Source organism: Sturnus vulgaris, chromosome 3 (assembly GCF_052056855.1).
Source record: "Sturnus vulgaris isolate bStuVul1 chromosome 3, bStuVul1.hap1, whole genome shotgun sequence".
In the NCBI taxonomy this organism is placed as follows: domain Eukaryota; kingdom Metazoa; phylum Chordata; class Aves; order Passeriformes; family Sturnidae; genus Sturnus; species Sturnus vulgaris.
In genome coordinates, this window is record NC_142245.1 from 33,887,212 (window position 1) to 33,906,836 (window position 19,625).

The 19,625-nt window shown below is 39.7% G+C and overlaps 1 protein-coding gene across 1 annotated transcript in view; it reads left to right on the forward strand.

The window, feature by feature from the left end:
- Nucleotides 1-19,625, forward strand: part of KIF26B (kinesin family member 26B) — a 270,762-nt gene that overhangs the window by 187,109 nt on the left and 64,028 nt on the right. Inside the window, exon 6 of the mRNA XM_014878071.2 lies at nucleotides 18,283-18,489. Coding sequence (XP_014733557.2) covers nucleotides 18,283-18,489 — 207 coding nt within the window. The remainder of the gene's footprint in view (nucleotides 1-18,282; nucleotides 18,490-19,625) is intronic.

A 19,625-nucleotide genomic window follows, 5' to 3' on the forward strand; every position in this document is an offset into this window, starting at 1 on the left:
ATAAATATGCTTATTGGTTGATCATCATAAGGATGTTAAAATACAAATGCTCAATCAAGAATCTCCATATTTTTTAAAGCAGTATTTTAAAAATCTTTACGGCTCTCAGATGAGGTGTATCTCCCTTCCATCATACACTGAAAAATTGATTGTTAGTGGCAGTTGTTGTTTTTATCTTTCCCATCACTTTGTTCAATGTTCATCTACTTTTCCAGTCTGATTTAGAAAATAAGATAACATATAGGAGTAGGTTATGGTCCTATCACCTGAGGAAAAAGAGTCTGAGCTATGGCATAACACATGGGTAAGAGGGCAGAAGCTTTGGCAGAGCACAGCAAGGACTCACTTCTCTTCCTATTCCTGTGAAGGCAAAAGGAATTTTATCACTGGCCTCAGTGGCAGCCTTATTGGGTCTTTGAAGGCTTTGAAAAAATCCCCCTTCATTTCTGATTATTGTTCTCTGTGGTGTCAGTGGAAAAGTATGTGTCTTCTGTCAGTGCAAAAGACGGCTCCACATGGAACTTTTTTTCCCTACAAATTAATATTATAGCACTTCTTTTGTCACCATGTGGCTGAAGAAAGTACAGCCTTGTCCTTTAAATACAGCGTGAGTTTGTTGTGAATGCAGACAAATGGCACAGTAGGTTAATGCAGCAATCTACCTCTAGACATCTGGGTTCACAGCCTTGCTCAGACCTTGTGTAAAAATGAGTCTGTAGTCCCTGAGGACCCCTTAGCACACCTCATTCCCAGTGTTCACAGTACTCCTGCATGTTTTGGCAGGTTTCCATCTCTGTCCAGAAAAGACTTAAGACTGGAATAGCATAGAACTTTCCCAGGTGAGAAATGAAGAGTGCTGATAGAGAACAACAAGAAAATTGCTCAGGCTCTGCTTTTGGTAGATGAATAGAAATACCACTGATACCATGCAGCATTTTTTGTGCTTGTTTGGACACTTACACAGTGCCTTTGTTCCAGATGGATACAGTTCAGCACCTTTATGCCTTCCTGCTGGTGGTGGGTTCATCTTGTCCAGTTGCAGAGGGGAGTGGTAGAGCAGCTTTGGGTGGGCGTGTGGCATCCCAGTCTAGGTCAGAGCAGCACAACTGTACGCCTGAATGATGCTGAAAGGAAGGGGAGATCCTGCAGGTCCTGGGATTACTTAACACTTACTCTTTCAGTAATTTAAAGAGTATAAATTTGCAATTTCAGTATGAATAAAATGACTGTGTTGATTTGCATTACTGCATTACTTAATCCATAGAATTTATCAGGAGAGAGTCATATTTAGCCCAATTATGTCTGGGTTTATTGATTGTCAGCTTCTGAGAGCAGGGAGGTTAACTTTTATTTTCAAGATACTTGAGTTTCTTGCAAAGTTATAATGGTATGTGCCTAATGAGTCACAGCAACTTGAGTTGTATATAAATGTAAAATGGAATGCAGGGAATCCTTGAAGGCATTGAGCACAGGTTCAGCTGCAAGGACATCAAGTGGATCCATACAAACTGACATATATGCCTGTCTGTAGCTGGCAAAGATTAGGTCAGTGGTCTGTACAGTCCAGTCTCCTGATGCCTCTATCAGAGGCAAATCCTGGTGGATTAAAGGGCATCTTGTACTCAGTTGTAAACTGTGAAGCAGCATTGGCTGGGAAAATGAGAGGGAGGATTCTTTACTAATGGCTGTGGACAATTAGGTGACATGGGGTGGTGGGAGGTTTGGTTATTTATGCAGTAGCGAGTATTGCATATTGAAGGGAAATGCTTTGCATTAACATTCTTAGAGTTACTTCCTCTGCTTGAGAATTCAAAGGGAACATGGGCTGTTAGAAATAGAAAAGCCAGCTTTATCTTCCTGTCATTCACAAACCTTTGTCTACTAAAGTTCCTAGTTCTAGGTTTATATGTGGAGAGCATTCCTGCGTTTTCCTTGGAGAATGTAGATTTAGAACAGTATGCCATGTACACCTACAGAAACTTCAAAATTTTCTGTGCAAAAATGTGTTGACTTTTAGGCTGGATTTTGGAGGTATCCTTTTTTCTGGAAACAAAACTTATTTTGCTTCATGTTAAGATCGTTTTTTAAAATGGGAAAATGTGTATGTGTGTAGGCTTTTCCCTAAATATGTATTTCTAGAGGGAGTAATGAAGTGTAGATTAACTCTGCAAAACACATGTTACTCTACTTCAAGAAGATAATATAATTGTGTGATTTGAACTCTTTATAGATATCAATTTGCTCAATCTTACTTTCCTCAGTTTTATGGAGTCTAGTGTAAATATTTTTAAAAATAGCTTTTTTTGTTCAGCTTGGATTTTCTTAAATCTTTCAGCACTTAAGTGTTTAATATGTGCCCAGTAAGTAGGTCTGGTTCTACTAAAGCTACAACTTAGTTTTTAGTGTCTTTTTTTTTTGTTTTAATGCCTATACTTCAAGATACCTGCTCCCTGTCAGGTTATGCTAGTTGCCAATATTAATCTGATTAGGTTATTTAAAACTGATGATCGAAAGTGGAACTAGTGATTGAGCTAAAAATAGGTGAAATTTTTCCCACTCCGTTGTTGCTTCGTTAGTTGCTTGTTTTGTTGGTTTTTTTCCCCTCCGTCCCAAAAAATTATGTTTAGACTACTCTACAGGTATGGAGTATGTTAAAATAAATTTTTTTTTAATGTAATACATCATATAGGCTGTATTTTCCAAGTTGTTTTTTTTAAATCAGGGAGGAAAACACTGTTTTACCAACAAAGACTCTTTAAATGAATCAAAAATAATTTCAGTATTTCTTGGAAAATTTTAGTCTTTCGTATTTTTATTTCTATTCAAATAAAACTAAATTTCAGTCCTGAAAAAATTGAAATTCTGAGTTTTGAGTCTTTAAAGATGTAGTTGAAAGTTGTCAAGTTAAAATGTGATTTATTTCTTGTAACCAAAAGAGGTTCAACTGTATATTTCAACAACAAACAGATTTTCAGTTTGGTTATGTGTGAGTCCTTCTGTTACCAAGAGAAAAAAATAAGGCATTTTGCAAAATATGTTGCCTGATTTGAGTTTGGAATTTTAACTTCAGCGAAATAAAAGCTAGTTTGTAGAGGTTCAGCAGGACAGGCTTTGAGTTCATCCCTAGATTTGAGGGAAAAGGGACAATGTTTCCATCCATGCCTTGTGTAGGTGTGTGCAGCAGCGAGTGAGAGCTGCCACGAGTGAGTGACTTTGTCCAGCTGTATCTGTATGGGCTACAGGACCACAGGACCCAGAATGGCTTCTTTTTCTGCAGAGTCTACAGGTTCTTAAATGGACTGAAGTTCGTATCAGTCCTCAGAAGTATTTAAAGGTGACTGAAAGTTTTGGGTTCAAGTGGCTTTTTCTTTGAGGCTCGTGTTAATACAGCAATCAAGACATAATCTATCAGGTATTAGAAATTTCTCTCTTGTGTTAGCCTATAGAAAATCACAGCATACTGAACCAGCAAATAAATTGCCTCTTTCTAAATGAAACCACGGGAGAGCCAAGGCAGCTGATTCACAGAGCAGATTCCTTGTAACATATTCAGGCACTGGTGTACCTTGTTAATGGTAGAAACTTTTCTGCCAGGTGAGCTGGTAGGAGGGATTCTGAGTTGTTCTTATCTGGAAGTCACGGTTGATTAAAGGCATTTTCTTCCTCATGCCTTCATCCATCTGGTTACTTGCAATGTTTTGGAATACATTTGGAGGATGCTGCAGCCTGTGGATGTTCATGCAGTAAGAGAAATAGTAAATTAGGCTTACTGTGCATGTCAGTGAGCTATACAGAAAAGATTTGAACCATAGACCACCATAATTTGGGAAGAGTTATTATAATGTGTCAAGTCAATAATTCACATTTTAGAAAAGCCCACAGTATAAATTTACAGTTTGAATTCATTTTACAGCTTATAAGACCATTATTCAGGGCTCTGTAAAGTCTCCTAATACAATTTTATATAATCTGTATGTTTATGTTTTGACATGATGAATTGTGGCATCATAATTAAAATATTATTAAGAGGTTTACTGAACCTCACAGTATCTGAGGACATCCTGAGATAGCCACTCCATTGAAAACATGCCTTGTTTTATCTTATTGCACACAGAATGGGGTGAGTCCTGAAGCAGCTTGACATAGACTACATTTCTTGAAACATCTATACGGATCGGTAGAAATTAATGACAGAATGAATTTCCTTTACGTTGCATGCCATGCATTACGTAAATTTCCTTTTCATATGCAATGTTAATCTTACCAAAAGTTCTGTTGGATATTTGCTAGTGTGCATTCACCTGCAGTCAGGTAATTTAACAGAATTTAACAGGATTCAGAGCAGCATTTAAAAGAAATACAGGAAGAGCAGTGATGTAGACAAAAAAGTGTGTGAACCATGACATATTACTAATTATTAGCTTTACCTTATGGAATAATCGGAATCAAAATCTAGATGTAAATATACCCAAAGTTGAGATGCACACTGTCCAAAGATCTATATCCCAATTTTTTATTTTTACAGCAAAAATACTATGTCAGAATGAAAGATACTTGGCTGTTGAAAGATATTTGACTGTCAAATATGTAAGCACAGGTTTGCAGTACTCATAGATGAATGTTGCTGTGAGGGCAGTCCTTAAAGAAATGAAGGACTAAAGTACAGCTTTAGTAATGGATATCAGGCATATAATGGTGATAAAAGCACCTTTAGACATGCAATTAAAAACCTGAGTTGTTAATTTTTCACATTAATAGTTGTCATAATGCCTGTTACTGTGTCTCAAGCTTCCCAGCTGGACAGATTTGTGCTCCATTCTGTAAAAACGTAGAACTGTCAATTCCAGGAACTATTTGGAAGTTTTTATGTACTGAAATAAATGAGGAAAACCCAAGTTGATCCAAGTTAGGGCTTTTCCCTGTGCCCTCCCCCATGAAAATCTGAATATTGTTGTGGTTGGCATGACTCTGATTTGGATTCTGGCCCAGCTCTGGCCACACTGGCTTTCTGTGCTTCTCACATTTCATACTGATGTATGTGATCAGTCAGGCTCAAGTCATTTCAAGACATACCCTTTTCAGGTTTAGAAGTATAAAACCATCCTTCACCAGACAGACAGGCAGTAGATCTGTCTCCTTCCCTAACACACGGCACTGATTTAGGATCACGTTAGATTTGAAGTTTGAATATTTCATCGAAGTTCCTTCTATGCTGCACATTAAAAATGACTCTGTAAGTGTAATTTGTTGTGGTACCTTCTCCCTTTTATCATTCTGATATATTTTACTTTGCTTATTTGTTCTGCCTATGCGCTAATTTGTTGAGAGAAGATGCTTTTTAATTAAAAACAAAAAAAAAGGTCATCTTCATCCCCCCCTTTCTCCCCTTCATTAATCTCTATTTTGTGATGAGTGATAAAACCTTACAAGCATCAAAGAATGTTTCTTTCCTGATACTAAGCTACAGTAGTGACAAGCATGGAGGATGAATTATCTTAACATGAAAGATCCCTTTGTTGCTCAAGAAAAGGCTAGTTGCTTCAGTCATTTGTGAAACCTGTACACTGACTGCTACTTTTATAGGCATTGTCTGGCATTCAGTGCCACCAATGACAAATAGCAGTGTCACCACAGAAATTGTCATAGGTGGAAAAGCACTATTTAAAGAGATGGATTTAGAAGCAGGTTCATTGGTGTAATAGCTAGTGCATCTCCAGAAGTATCAACAGAGCTGCAGGCTCTCTGCCGGAATTGTTGCCCACTGAAAGCACCAAGGCAACCAAAGTGGAAATCTTCAAATTTGAAAGGAGATGTAGCAGCCAGCTCTGTCACCCAACTCAGAGAGAGATGGAGCTACAGAATTGTGACCTGCCCACCCTCATCAACATTCATTAAACCTCTATTTTTATAATCCTGCTCATGTTTCTGAATTGTACCCCTTAACTATTGCTATTCTATATACTTCTAGATGAGAATTATCAGCAAAGGAGCTGGAGATAACTTGTTAGACCATTTATTAAGAATTGTAAAAGCTTTCCAAGGCAGTAAATACTATTTTTTCCTTTGATACATGCTGCACCTAGATATCAGGAAGAGATAAGGTGCTAACCCTTGTCTTGACTTGTAATATTTGTCTGATTACCTTGTTAATCTGAGATTTTGGAAAATCTCAAGTGCAAATGCATTTTTAATTTGTATTAAGCAGCTCAGCCTGTCTAGAATTAGAGTGAGGATTGTTTTAAAGGTGCACCTGGAAACCAAGTTAAAATAATCCAGTATAACTAGCAGCTTAGGGACAAAGTACTATTGTGGCAAAGTTTTACTTCAACAAAACTCTAGTAAAAAACATTGCATTCATACTCAATAAGTCCTTATTTTGTGGAAAAACCTAGTTATACTCAGAATGAAAAACATATTTTCAGGACTCAACAATGTATGTTTTTATAATTCTTGTGGACAGCAGCTGCAGGCTATCAGCCTGAACCCTTGATAAATGATTTTGACATTTCCTGCAGACACTCCTCATGAAAAAGGCTTTTTTATTTATTCTCAAATGTTGAATGCTGCATTATTGATCAGGTGCCATTCATTAAAGGCTGCTACTTGCTAGAAGAATTACACAGTTCCTAAGTTACACACAACAGAATGAATTATTCGATTGACAAATAGCAGTATTAAAGGAATGTTAAGGTTGCATGGTTTAAGCACTCAGAAGTCAGAAAATGGCAGTTGATGTTGACAATGACAGAAATTTTCCCCAAATTAAGATTGTCGAATTACAGCTGAGGGCATGTAGAAAGCCTACTAAAAGGCACGGGATATTCATTCTGGGGCAAGTGGTTGGTTACTGATCTATTCACAAATATTGCTGTTATTTACTGCAGCATTTAACAAAGCAGCAAACAGTGGATGAAATCATTAGTGGTAGGGGTTACAGTCGCTGGCTGTTTCTCATTGCTATAGAGTTGCATTTATCAAGGAGGAGGGTCAGTGGCAATGTTATGCTGTTATACTGCAGCTGAGGGTAAGAGAAGTTAGTGGCTCTCTGTGACATGAGACAAGTTCCATTTGTCAAAGTACTGTTTGCATTTAGCTCCCATCAGGGGCTCCCATTCAGTTTTCTTTCTGTTGTTTTTGTTTGTCTGCCTCTCTGATTTGGTATAATTTTTGTTCTATTATGTTTATGTTTAGTACAAAATAAAAAACCACAGAAAAGCAGTGCACTCCTGGTATCTTGGTTCTGTGATCAGTCAGGCCAGGATCAGTGCTAAGCAAACAGTAGCATCCTCATTGCCTGCATACCTGGATTTCTTCCCATGGGAACACAGTGGACATGAGCTGAACTGTACCTGGAGTCAGCATCACAGAGTAATAGCAATACACAGAGATCCTAAGAACCAGCAGTGTAGACTTGGCTAATATGTGTCTGGGTTTTTCCAAATATGTAAGAGCATCCTTGTACCACCAGTGGCTGTGTTTGCTTTTAGGAACAAATTTGCTCTGATATATTACTTCCTTGGATTTTATTTCTTTAAGGGCTAAGCATCAGGCTGCAGTGCCTTCTAGAGGCTACTGAAAATCCCAATTTGATGTTCACTACTGGTCAGAAAACAACAGAAGGTTAGGACTGGGGAAAGCATTAAAAAGCTCAAAGTCTGAGAAGCACAAGCAATCAGAGCCTTAGCTCTTAGTTCTGGAAGAGCTGGGAGAGACAACGTCATGTCTTGTATGTACCCAGGGGAGACTTCTGTGGGGCAGTTCCCACCTCCAAAAGGAGTGACAACATCCCACAAATGGCACTACAAACATACCCAACCCCAGCAGTGCTCCCAGTGGGCTGCAGATTTGATTTGGACTACATTGGAGCCTGTGGCTCTCTCCTGATAGTGTGTGTTCCCCCCATTGGTGTCTTGATAGGATACAAGCTGCACGTGAGCCATGCAGGTGTTGGCAAAGCACATTTTGGGAGGGAGCAGAGGGATGGCAGTGCAGCTCACCACAGTGGGAGGGGGGCTCACGGGGCAGACTGCTGGATCACTTTTGGAGATGTAATATTATGGAGTTATATGAACCTTCAGATGCATCTCATATGACCTGAGTTCAGGTAGTCTGTTTAGGTAAAGCACACCTTTCATGGGATCTTAGATGATTCATTTACTCTTAGGCTTTATTTCTGCTCTTGAAAATTAAGAATAATTTTAAATATATGTCTTGATCCTGTCAGAAGACAGCAAACCCTGAGGGATCTTCAGGTGGAATGTTCACTAGCAATATAGATCATATCATTGCTTGGACTCAGGTTTTATAATTTCCTCATTTTCCAAATTTAATTTTATTGCTGATTGTTCCTAACTAAGGTCAAATCCTCGTCTCATATATTTGCTGGTAAATAAGGAATTATTGCTGAATTCAATGATACTATAGTTTATTACATTCCTCACTAAAGCATCTTGCTCTGCTTCTTGAAGTTTCTACTGATTGTTTCATGCAACATATGGTGCTGGAGGCTGCTTACATTCCTTCTGGAGACTGGATTTCTCCTCTGAATACCCAAGCACTTATTAGACATCTCACCTATATTGCCTAATATGATGACTGTACCCCCTTCCATTTATATTCACTCTCTTTCACAATGTGGCCCTGTGCTTTCTTTGGTATTTTTTTTCCTCACCATGAATTCCCAAATTTTTAGTCAGAATGATCCCTTTTATCTACTGTCTGTCTTTACGAACTGCTACTCCAAAGTTTTACACATCTTTCTTTCCACACTTAAATGCATTAAACTGCAATTTTTCACTTCTGGCTTGGTTTAAATAATGTAAATCCTTCTTGTCTGATTGTATTGCTGCTTGTTATTTATGGTGCCATGGCGTACACTTTTATGTGCAGACTGGGGAATCTTCTTTTGTATGCAGTCATGGAGATCATCTTTATAAATAATGGAGAAGCTTACAATTGTGATTATACATCTCTTTGCAATACCTGTATATCCTTTGTTTCTCTAGCACTGAAAAGACATCTCGAAGGCATGTGTAAGGGAAACTTTATCTTTTATGTTCATTCTTTCCATAGAAATTCTTGTTTCCTTAGACAAAAAAACAGAGAGCCTTGTTCATCTTGGAATTCCTCATCTCCTGAGTATATATAATGTGAAGCCCTCAGTACCACGCTTTCTCTAATTAGTGGTAAGATGACCTGCTGCTTATACTTACCAAGCTGCATCCCATGCACATCTTTCACAGCTTCACAGAAGGGGAAACTGGGGCTTTAAGAAATAATATAGCAGACATAATTATCAAGGCACGTGCTTGAGATATTGCTATTGTCGATACTGCTTCTACTTTCCATCAACACCAGTCTTTGTGACAGCCGAGGCAGTTCAGCCGTGTTTTTCTGGAAGGGCAGATTTCTAAGAGGAAGCTTGAATAAGCAAAGCCAAGTTCTCTTCAGTCTTTCTGCACAGCAGCAGGATAAGAGCACGGCGTGTAAGAAAGGGCCAAGTGGTGACTCACCACTGCTGTCTCCCTCCTCCCCAGGGGGCTGATGGCAGCCTTATGCAGGCAGCAGGAACCAGCAGCCTTGTCATCAATCACAAGAGCAGAGAAGTTCCTTTAGAGAACATGCCTTGCTGATGCTGCAAATGTGTTTAATGGGTTTGGCTGATCTGTCTATAGGATCTGTAGATGTCAAGCCAGGTTGGAATAGAACAGAACAACATATGGCACATCACATGCTTGGGAGGCCACTCCTGCACAGACTGAGTTTCTTGTATTTAACTTAGAGAATGCTAAACATGGCTAAGCTGTGCAAGGATCTGTGACTAGGACAATTCTGTGGCTTAAAGATGGCTCAGCTCCATCCAGCCTCTCACTCACTCTCTCCCAGTGGGATGTGCAATGGAATGAGAAGGGCAAAAGGGAAAACTTGTGAGTTGAGATAAAGACAGTTTACTAGAAACAGCAAAAGCTTCATGCCCAGGCAGAGCAAAATAAGGAATTCATCCACTACGTCCCATGGACAGGCAGGTGCTCAGCCATCTCCAGGAAAGCAGGGCTTCCTCACGTGTAATGGCCATAACTCTGATCATCTCCCTCTTTCTCCCTCTTCCCCCAGTTTTGAATGCTGAGCTGCCATATGGTGAGGATATCCTTTTGGGCACTTGGGGTTGTCCATTCTGACTCTGTCCCCTCCCCACTTCTTGTGCAACTAAAGGCTACTTGACACCAGGATGACATGAGATGCTGTAAAGGCCTTGACTCTGTATAAGCTCTGCTCAGCAGTAACTAAAATGTCCCTGTTTCCATCATAAATCCAGAACACAGTCCCATACCGGCTACTGTGAAAGAACTAAACCTGGTAGAGATTATAAAATAAATTAAACAGGAACAGGAAATATTCCTGGGCACTGGCACTCAATCATCCTAGTCCTGTATTGTTAACAAGGTCCCTGGCATGGTGTTGGGCACCTGTGTCTCCCAGCCAATTCCAGGCATGGTTTTTAAATTAACATGGGCAAGGGAGCATCTTGCAGACTGTTGGATATGGCCACACCATAGCAGAGGACAAGAATTACAGGGAAAGGTGGCAGTCCTCCATTTTGTGCCAGGTAACAGTTTTTATCTTGTTTAATTTATTACACAGATACTGTGTCATACCCTTTTGAAAAAATTGTATTAAGTAGGAAGAAAGGAAGGGGGGAAATGCTCTAAACAATCACTGAAGTGAAGCAAAATATATAATTGATTTTGAAAGGTACCAAGGAAAAGATGAGATCTTGAAATTCATGGCAGTGAACTGTACTTGTACTGTGCACAGAGAAATAATTCTTGTTAGAGTGGGGCAAGTAGAGCAAATTCTTGCAGTAGTGTGTTGGAGCCTTAAGTAAGCAGTGGGTGCATGCTTACATACCTGATCCACTGCAGGGAAGACAAGATTTGCCAGCTGATCCCATGTTGTTCATGCTGGAATTGTTGAAGGCTGTTTTGGTTCTTATGAAAATGCCACTCTCAGTTATGTTTAAAGAAATTCTCTCTCTCAGGAAAAAAAAAATCCCAGCACATGGGCTGAGTTAGGCTGTTGCTGTTCCCATCATAAGTACAGATATATGGAGAATGCTGGGAAAAATCCTCCTGCTTGAGGCAACACACAGGCTGCCCAGTTATGCAGTTCTGAAACACAGACTTACCCTAAAGAGATCATAAGGAAGCAAAAGGAAAGCCAGAAACCCAGTCTGCATGTGGGAAGCCTTAAGAAAATACTGTTTTCCATGATGGAATGATCCTCATGTCATCTTTGTTTTGTTTTTGTTATTTTTTTAATTTAATTTTTTGGGAGCAGAAGAAAGTTGCAGTGCTCTGTTAATTTAGAATCTAGTAAATGCTGAAGTAGAAATGGTAGAGCTGAATGGTTGGTCCTGTGTATATACTGATTTCAGACAGTGTTGGTACTCAGCATTGTCTTTCAGCTGTACCAAACCATAGTGACAAACTCACAGCTACTGCTGCCACAAACAGTACAGGAAACCACTGAGCTGTGCCCTGTGACCTGAGTATATTCCACACCAGATTTTACTGAATTCATTCTTAAAGTTGCATTGTCCAACTGAAAAAGTGTGCAATTGTGATAAGTGCAAATTTTTTGAATAACATGATTCGTGTTTGGGTACAGTGTGCTGCCACAACTTCCCACTATTAGTAGAAGTCCAAATTAGTTCAACTGCTGTACAGGATGGGGTTGATGAGGTGGTAAAGTTTTAGTAATTACACAAGATAGAAACAGAGGAACTGTTGTAAAAAAGAGGAGACCTGCATGCTCTAATACCATTGCTTTTTCAGTTATTTTCACTGCTTTTCCAAAGCATCAGTATCAGTAACAGCCTATTTTCACCAACAGCAAGAGTGATCAGGCCTATGTGTTTTCTAATCTGTGCTGAAGCAAAGCACTGAAGCCTAGGAGTGTTACCATTATGAAAATAGAAAGAGAGGACAACAAGGCCTGTTTGCACATGCTTCCTGACCAGGTTACATTGGCATAACTCACCCGAGTTTATTTGTTTGTGTTTTTTTCTAAATGTGACCATATTTCCATTAAAGCAATGTCCACTCATACAATCCTGCATTTGTTGCCTTCTGGGTCAGTCTGTTTATCTTGACCTCCTAGATTTCACGCTAGCATGATCAACTAATTAGCTCATGATCTGTAAGAAAAATCCTTTAACATACTTAACAGAGGGTTTCATATCTTTCATATCCTCTGGGCACCATAGAGAGGCTTCAAACTTTACATCCTTCATGCAAAAGTATATATGTGCACAGGCATATGGGATGGCCTAGATTTTCTTGTGCTGTAGTACTTTGTGGCTGGCTACAGCAAAAATTCATGCTTCACACTATTATTTACAACTGTAACAGTGAGAAATTACAAAACCTACTCTTCATTAACCTCCAATAAGGCTGTTCCTGCAGCCAGTGATTGCCATTACATTGATGGAGTGCTGAAATAGCTCAATAGTCCTGGCTGGCCTGTCTCTCCTGTGACTGCACTGCAGCTCCTGCCTCCCACCACTACCCAGAGCACATCCGGCAGAAGCTGCTCAAATGATTGATGAGAAAAGCAGCTCATAAAGGCAAGCACAGTGCCTGAAGCAACAGCTGTCTAGCCCTGTCCCTGCAGTAATTAGATAAATGAACCCCAAATGAAATCTTACAGGCAAGAGTAGAAGGAAGTTATAATATCCCCAGTGTGGATCTCTGCTTGTGTAGCCTCATTCCAGTCTGTGTTTGCAGCTATTTGTGTGTGATACAGGTTTGACACAGCTTACCTCTCCCACCTTCCCTGCTCATTTTGCTGCAGACAGACCCCTGTGGGCACAGGAGACATGGCAGTGTCAGTGGCTGGACTCTGCTTTCTTTTTTTTATTTCTTTGGCACCAGTTCTACTTTGCAGAGTGTGCTGAACCTTTGTCCTTCTCCACAGAGTATGAACATAACAAAAGGTCCTCGACAGGTCACAAATTGAGTTTATCTGGGGAAAATCCTGCAATTAGCAAATTCCTTCTTTGAGAAATAGTAGATGAGTTTATAGGGATGCATTAGATAAAAAAGGAGAAAGAAAAACGGTTCAGGCAACTGAAACTTTCATAGAGTTGATTAAAAGTGTTATGTTTATTTTTACAGCACAGCTGCATAATGATAATACAGCAATTTCCCTAGGTTGTCCCTTGATGCTACTGAATGGTACCCATGAAGGAGCCCATCAGTGCCATAATTGCTGTTTAGAGAGAAATTTATGAAAAAATATATTTAGAAAATGTATATGATTTAAAAAACAATGTTTATAATTGAAATATACACACATGTGTGTGAAATAAGTACATGGACAAATATACAAAAAACCCAACCTGCTCTAACTCTGCTTTTATTTTTGGCATTTCACATATGGAGTAATATTGTGGAATTCAATGACTATAGAACTCATGTAAGAACAAGTCATGTCAGTCATGGCTTTGAAGGCAGGAACTGAAATGCAGAGAAGTAAGTGGGGGTGCTGTTGGATCAAATAGTTGTCCAGTGAAATACTGTAAACTCATAAGAGAAAACACATTAAAAATACTACCAGCATGAGCAGAGCTAAGAAGTGAAGTTCTGTCCTATAAAAGGCATAGCAGTGATGCAGAGTAAGTGACGTTTTCTTTTAGTCTCTCTCCATTCCTAAGATAGAGTAATTCTTGCTGAGTTCAGCCAGATTTGCATCCGTGTAACATTAGATCAAAATTAGGCCCAGGTTGTTTGTTTTGCCAAGAGCACTTGTCTCAGGAGATTGCTTTCATGTTTCCCCATAGAAACAGTCAGAGGTACATCTGAGGCTGGGCACTGCCAAGACCTGATCACTGGAATTCAAACGAGAATCTCTGGCAGACTGAGTGGTCCCATTAATCGCAAGTGGTATCTCTGAGAGGCTTCAATTACAAGAGATTAGTGGGAAACTGCAGCAGTGGGTTGAAGGAGTAATGACACATAGGAAGTGAAGCAGAAAACCTTCTTTCTTCTTTTTAAAGAGAAGTCGAATTTATACTTTATTTAAATATAAATTACAAGCATAAAGTATTGGCATTCTTAAACTTCACTCTTCAGTTAATTCAGTTCAAATTAACCATAATGTATTTCTGAGTTCCCCAGAGCAGCACTGTGATCTTCAGCCTCTCTGTTCCTTAAATTGAGCTGAAGTCTTTTAAGTCCAGCAAGTTCCTGTGCTATCCCCATAGCTGGCTGAGTTACATTTGTCCATCCAGATGCTGCCTCTCCTGTGGTTTGGATTTTCAGGGGCCAGCACAGACTCTGAGCCTCCCCTGCTAACCCCCTGCCTATAAATTGCATGAAGGACTGTGAAACAGCAGAACAGCAGAGCAGGGGGCCGTGGTCTCCCATAATTTCTACTGCTGTTAGTTGATTTACTCTTGTCATAACCACTTTTGGGAAATGCTTTGCCTAAATCCTTGGATTTAGGTTACAAGCATAATAATGCTTTATAATGGAGTGTTGAAAAAATGGCTACTGCCAGTTCTTTTGAGGCCAGGCAGTGACTGAATCTTTGTGTGCCTGGCAGTGAAGTAAGCTGTGACTCTGCCTCCTGTACAGGTGGACAGTGTGAAACAGACCACACCAAAAGCTCAGTCATACTGCATTTAGACACAGGCATCCGGAGGGGCCCTAATTCCCCAATCTCAAGCTGATTCCCAGACCACAAGCTTGGCTGTCTTCTTGGACGATATATTTGGCTCAGATGTTTTAAAATCTGTTTTGATCTGCCTAGTTTACTGTGTCACTGTTACATATGTAGTTCTGAATGTGTTTCTTAGGACTGAAGTTTGCCTGTATTTTGCCTGCCCATTGGGTTTCTGTTATAGTCACAGCTCCTATGGCATATAGGGGACATACAGTCTGCACAGATGGGATCTAATTGTTTTATCAATTACTGTAATGTAAATCAGGAGTAATTTGAAAGGATTGCACTAGTGTGAAACTGGCCTGGAAGAATATTTAAGTGCCTACAAATTACCAGATGAGTTTAAATAATCTGTTGTTACTACTTTTATTCTGTGTCCATGACACTGTTGTGCCTAACTTTATTTTTGCTGGCATGTGATTTTTGCTGGAGACTGTCACACAGATTTGTATGTTTGTGTGTGTGGGCTATGGAGTTTGGGCCAGGCACTGTGCTGCCCAGAAAGAGCATTTTTATTATGCTTGGAGCAAAAAGAATAACTTTAGGCAGCCTACAATGTAGGCACCTCCATCTCAGGTAAACTTTTAAGATGCCTGTGGTGCTATAGAGAAAGCAAGAGGTATTTGTGGAGTTCATCTGTTATGAAACAGAACATGCAAATTAAGTGCTGGAAATGTCAGTTCCTCTCCATTGCCTGCAAAGGGGTCAGACAACTGACCCAGGTGGTGACAGCTCCTGCAGGCTGGTCTAAAAGGAGGTGAGCAGAATTACCTATGGTACAGTGTCCCAAGGCACATAGCTATCTACATGATGAGTAAGAAGTGGTCCAGCTAAGAATATACCCACATGTGATCAATATGGTATTCCTCTGCCCTAACATATATGAACGTGGTCTTTTCCACGCTAAACTATTCTAGGATTCTGTGCAGACATGGCACTTAGGGACATGGCTTAGTGGTGGACTTGGCTGTTACATGTTAACAGCTGAACTCAAGATCTTATGGGGTTTTTTTCCAACCCATGCAATTCTGTGATTGTGTGAACCATTAGGTCTCAAAACCAAAATCTGCAGTGCACACGAAGTACAAAGGTTCATAGCAATAGCAGTATTTTTCTTGAGAAATGTCTATATTTGACAATTTTGAGGAGCTGTATGTTTTGTTTGACAGTTCCTGAGGCTTCTGAGTTGAGCACTTTTTTTTTTTTTTAATAGAGGCTCATTCAGTTTATCTGATGCTACCAAATTTTTTGGATTTCAGTTAAACTGCTATTTTACTCTTGGGAAAGAGGAACCTGATGCCTTAGCTTCTATCACTATAGCTGTTGGAAGTTAGGAGGATTTGCAGTATTACTTCAGTAAGAAGTGGCAGGTATTAATCTGATTTTGTGTGAACAGGTTTAAATCCGGACCCATGCCAGTAATATTAGACCATAACAAAGCCGGTGTAGCTGCTGTTAAAACTGCATGCCCATACAGTTTGAGGCCAGAAGGAGTTCTTAGACTGCCTGTATATGAAAGGTTGTTAAATTTCACGCATTGTCCGTTCTCCAAAACCCAAAAAACTTAGCCTAGAGAATTCACTTAACTTTCCTTTGCACACAAAGATCAAGGATCTGAGTGACATGATTTCACAGCAGCCAAAAACACACATAAACTTACCAGGAAAGAGCTTTCTAAAGCAAGTATTTTATTTAAAGTAGTTGAAGCATAGCATTTATTTTGTTTTCCAGCAGGTCAGTCTAATACTCGTGATATTAGTATCTACTTAAAAATGTGGGACACAGTAAAAGAAAGACAAAAGCAAATGAAGTTGAAAGTAGGAAAACAGCACAAGATTGATACTGCCCTTTGTTTTCTTGCTCCCTATGGATTTATAATTGTACTCCCTTATTTCCCTGCTAACTTGACCAGAGCTTCCCTTCTGATCTTCCAGGAGACCTAGGGCTGGAATAAACAGACCTTGCCCAGTTCATGTGGACTGACTGGGTGTGTTAGCTGCTGTTGTCCTCAGTAGAAGTCAGCTTAGGGTTGGGTCCAGAAGAATGCCTTTGGCAAGACATTAGAGGTGGCTTTTTACAGTTAGAGGTTAGGTTTCATAAGCAGCTCAACTGAGCAGAAGAACACATTCCTACCCAAGCAGTATTTTTCCTTTTTACCTCAGATGTGTAAAACTGAAATTGTGTGAGCAGTTTTGTGACCATTTCACGATTTAATGACAGCTTGTTTTGCCAGGTTAAAATATTGCAGTCAAATTACCAGTTTGACTGACTGATATACAGAGAAGATGTCACAGAAATACTGAATAATACCAGTTAATCTCTGGTCTCATTCTATTGTCTTCAAAGGAGTTGTGTCAAAAATGAATTTTCCCAGATTTTACTTCTCAAAGCAGCTGATTTATTTGCATGTGGGATGAGCTTGGGCCAGCATGAAATGAGCCCTACATACAGAGAGCACCAGTCTCAGTGAGACCAACAGGAACTGCAGCCCAGCTTCTGGGGCTGCAACCTCCTCTCAGAATGCATCTGCCATTCCAGCAGCAGATGTGCTCCCACCCTGTGCTGACATGACCCTTTGTTGTCACTTGCATGCCAAACGTGGGTGGGTTAGATAGAAGTGGCATACGATTAAGGAGCATTAACATAAAAGTTCTTTCTAGTTGGTGCGAAAGCCAGTCTGCTCTAGGAGAAAGTGTGGTGTCACTAGAACTGGCAGAGAGGTGATGTTCACCCTCTAAAGTCAGGAGTTCACGTGCCTGCAGGTGGTGGATTTATGGGGAAAACCAAAGTTAGATTGATTGTCATGAGTTTTACTTACATCTGTATTGCTTACCAACTCAGCTAAGGATACAGCATAACCTCATTAAATCTATGAAGATTTATTTTTGTCTCAGGAATAACATCTTATTAGGTAGTTATTTAATGAATTGTGAGCTAACATGTTTTAACAAATCTTTTATTGCTTATTACATTCACTCCCTTGACGGTAATTTCAAAATCTGACCATTAAAATGGGACTCTTTTCACAGCTCTTTGATGATGACACTCAGAACTGTGCACTTCATCTTTGCATTTGAATTAGAATTGCAAAGGTGTAAATTATAGATCTGGCTTTTATGGGGTCTTATTGATCAGGCTGTCTTGTAGAAACCACAGCAGTTCTGAAAGCTTAGCATTCTAGAATATCTTTCAGCTTTCTTAATTGGGCCACCAGGGTACGGTTAATTTTCAATTTATATTGAGAGTAAGACAAGGTGGTGTAATACTTCCTCATTGTACTTGAGTAGCATCAACACTAAAATACCATGATGTACATTGTAATTCTCAAAGTTGCTTGTTGAAATAGATTGAGAGTTCTGGCTTCATTCACTTCATAGTTTAGGACAAATTCTGCCTAATACTTCCTGCATATTCACTGACTCCCCCTGAGACACTAGCTACAGCAAGCAAATATGGTTTGGTGGTCAAGTGTAGTTGGAAGCTTCATTCAGCCTCCCAGTTGTAGGGCAAGCAGCAGACTGATGGAATGTGCTCACGTCTCTGTGTGTTTGCTGACAGGTCAAAGTCATGGTGCGCATTTCTTCCACGCTTGCCAGAGACACGTCTGAGTCCAGCTCTTTCCTGAAAGTTGATCCCCGCAAGAAGCAAATCACGCTGTATGACCCATTGGCCTGCGGAGGTCAGAATGCTTTCCAGAAAAGGGGCAGCCAGGTTCCACCCAAGATGTTTGCTTTTGATGCTGTTTTCCCTCAAGATGCATCACAGGTAGGTCCTGTATGATCTCAAGAGTTGTCTAAGCAGCAGCGGGCACCACAGCCAAATTGATTTCTGCTGCAGCAGTAGCGCTTTCAGTGCACTCGTACCAGGGCTGAATTTGGTCTGCCATGATCGTCAATAATGAATTTGATTTGTTAAATTTTAGCTGAATAATGGTGTGCTTTCTTTATTCTTTACTGTAAATAATTTCTCCTAAAATTATACATTCAATAAATGTGCCAAATGGTGTCTAATAGGAAAATCCTCATTATCAACAAGTTGCTGTGTAATATAAAATATTACTGTTTAGTGTTTGCAGAGATGTGATCAGAACTACAGTTTTCTAATGCAGTTCTCTATTAAGTAAAGGATAAAGGATTTTTTTATGGTGTTCTATTGTACAGTTTGCAATAAGAAGATGGGGATTTTAATCCACAAATCTTTATTCATGAATATATATTCAGGTTTCTTATCCTTATTAGACTTTGGTTTGATGAACCGTGTTACCTAAATGTTATGAGGACAGTAAAAGAGTAAAGTGACATTGCAAAATATAATTAGAAAAAAGTCCTAAGGCTGGCTCTGTATCCATAAACCAAACAGAGCTAGGACACAGGGCCATCTAAAGTACTGTCACATAATTGTATGCTTAGGTCACTCCCTTACCTAGTCCTGGTCCAAGCAGCTAGCACCCTGCAGACTAATGCCTGGATGCAGTTCAAGGGGCTGGCCTGTGAACAGTCCCTTACTTGGCCCATTTTATTTTCGGTTGTACAGATAGTCTAAAAGTAGCCATGAACCAGGGTGAATTTACTTGATGTGCTGTCAAATGCAAAGTGCTTCCCATCAAGGCCTAAACTGTGAATTCTGCTTGAATTTCATCCACTGTTGTTGAGAAGTTGTTGCAGGAGCACTGTCAACCATTCAGCCTGCTTGAACCTTAAATCCAAGAATGCCTGGGGTAAATTTCTGTGTTGTACTTCTCAAAATACTGCTACAGTTTTCAGAATGGAGTCTACTTCTGCAAAAAGCTGAGAAGACTCATAATAATGTTGGATCACCTAGCTAATTCTAAAGAGGATGTTTTTTCCCTTCACATTCCTTACCTACATGCTAGTGGAATTGAACTCAGTCCATAATTGGGC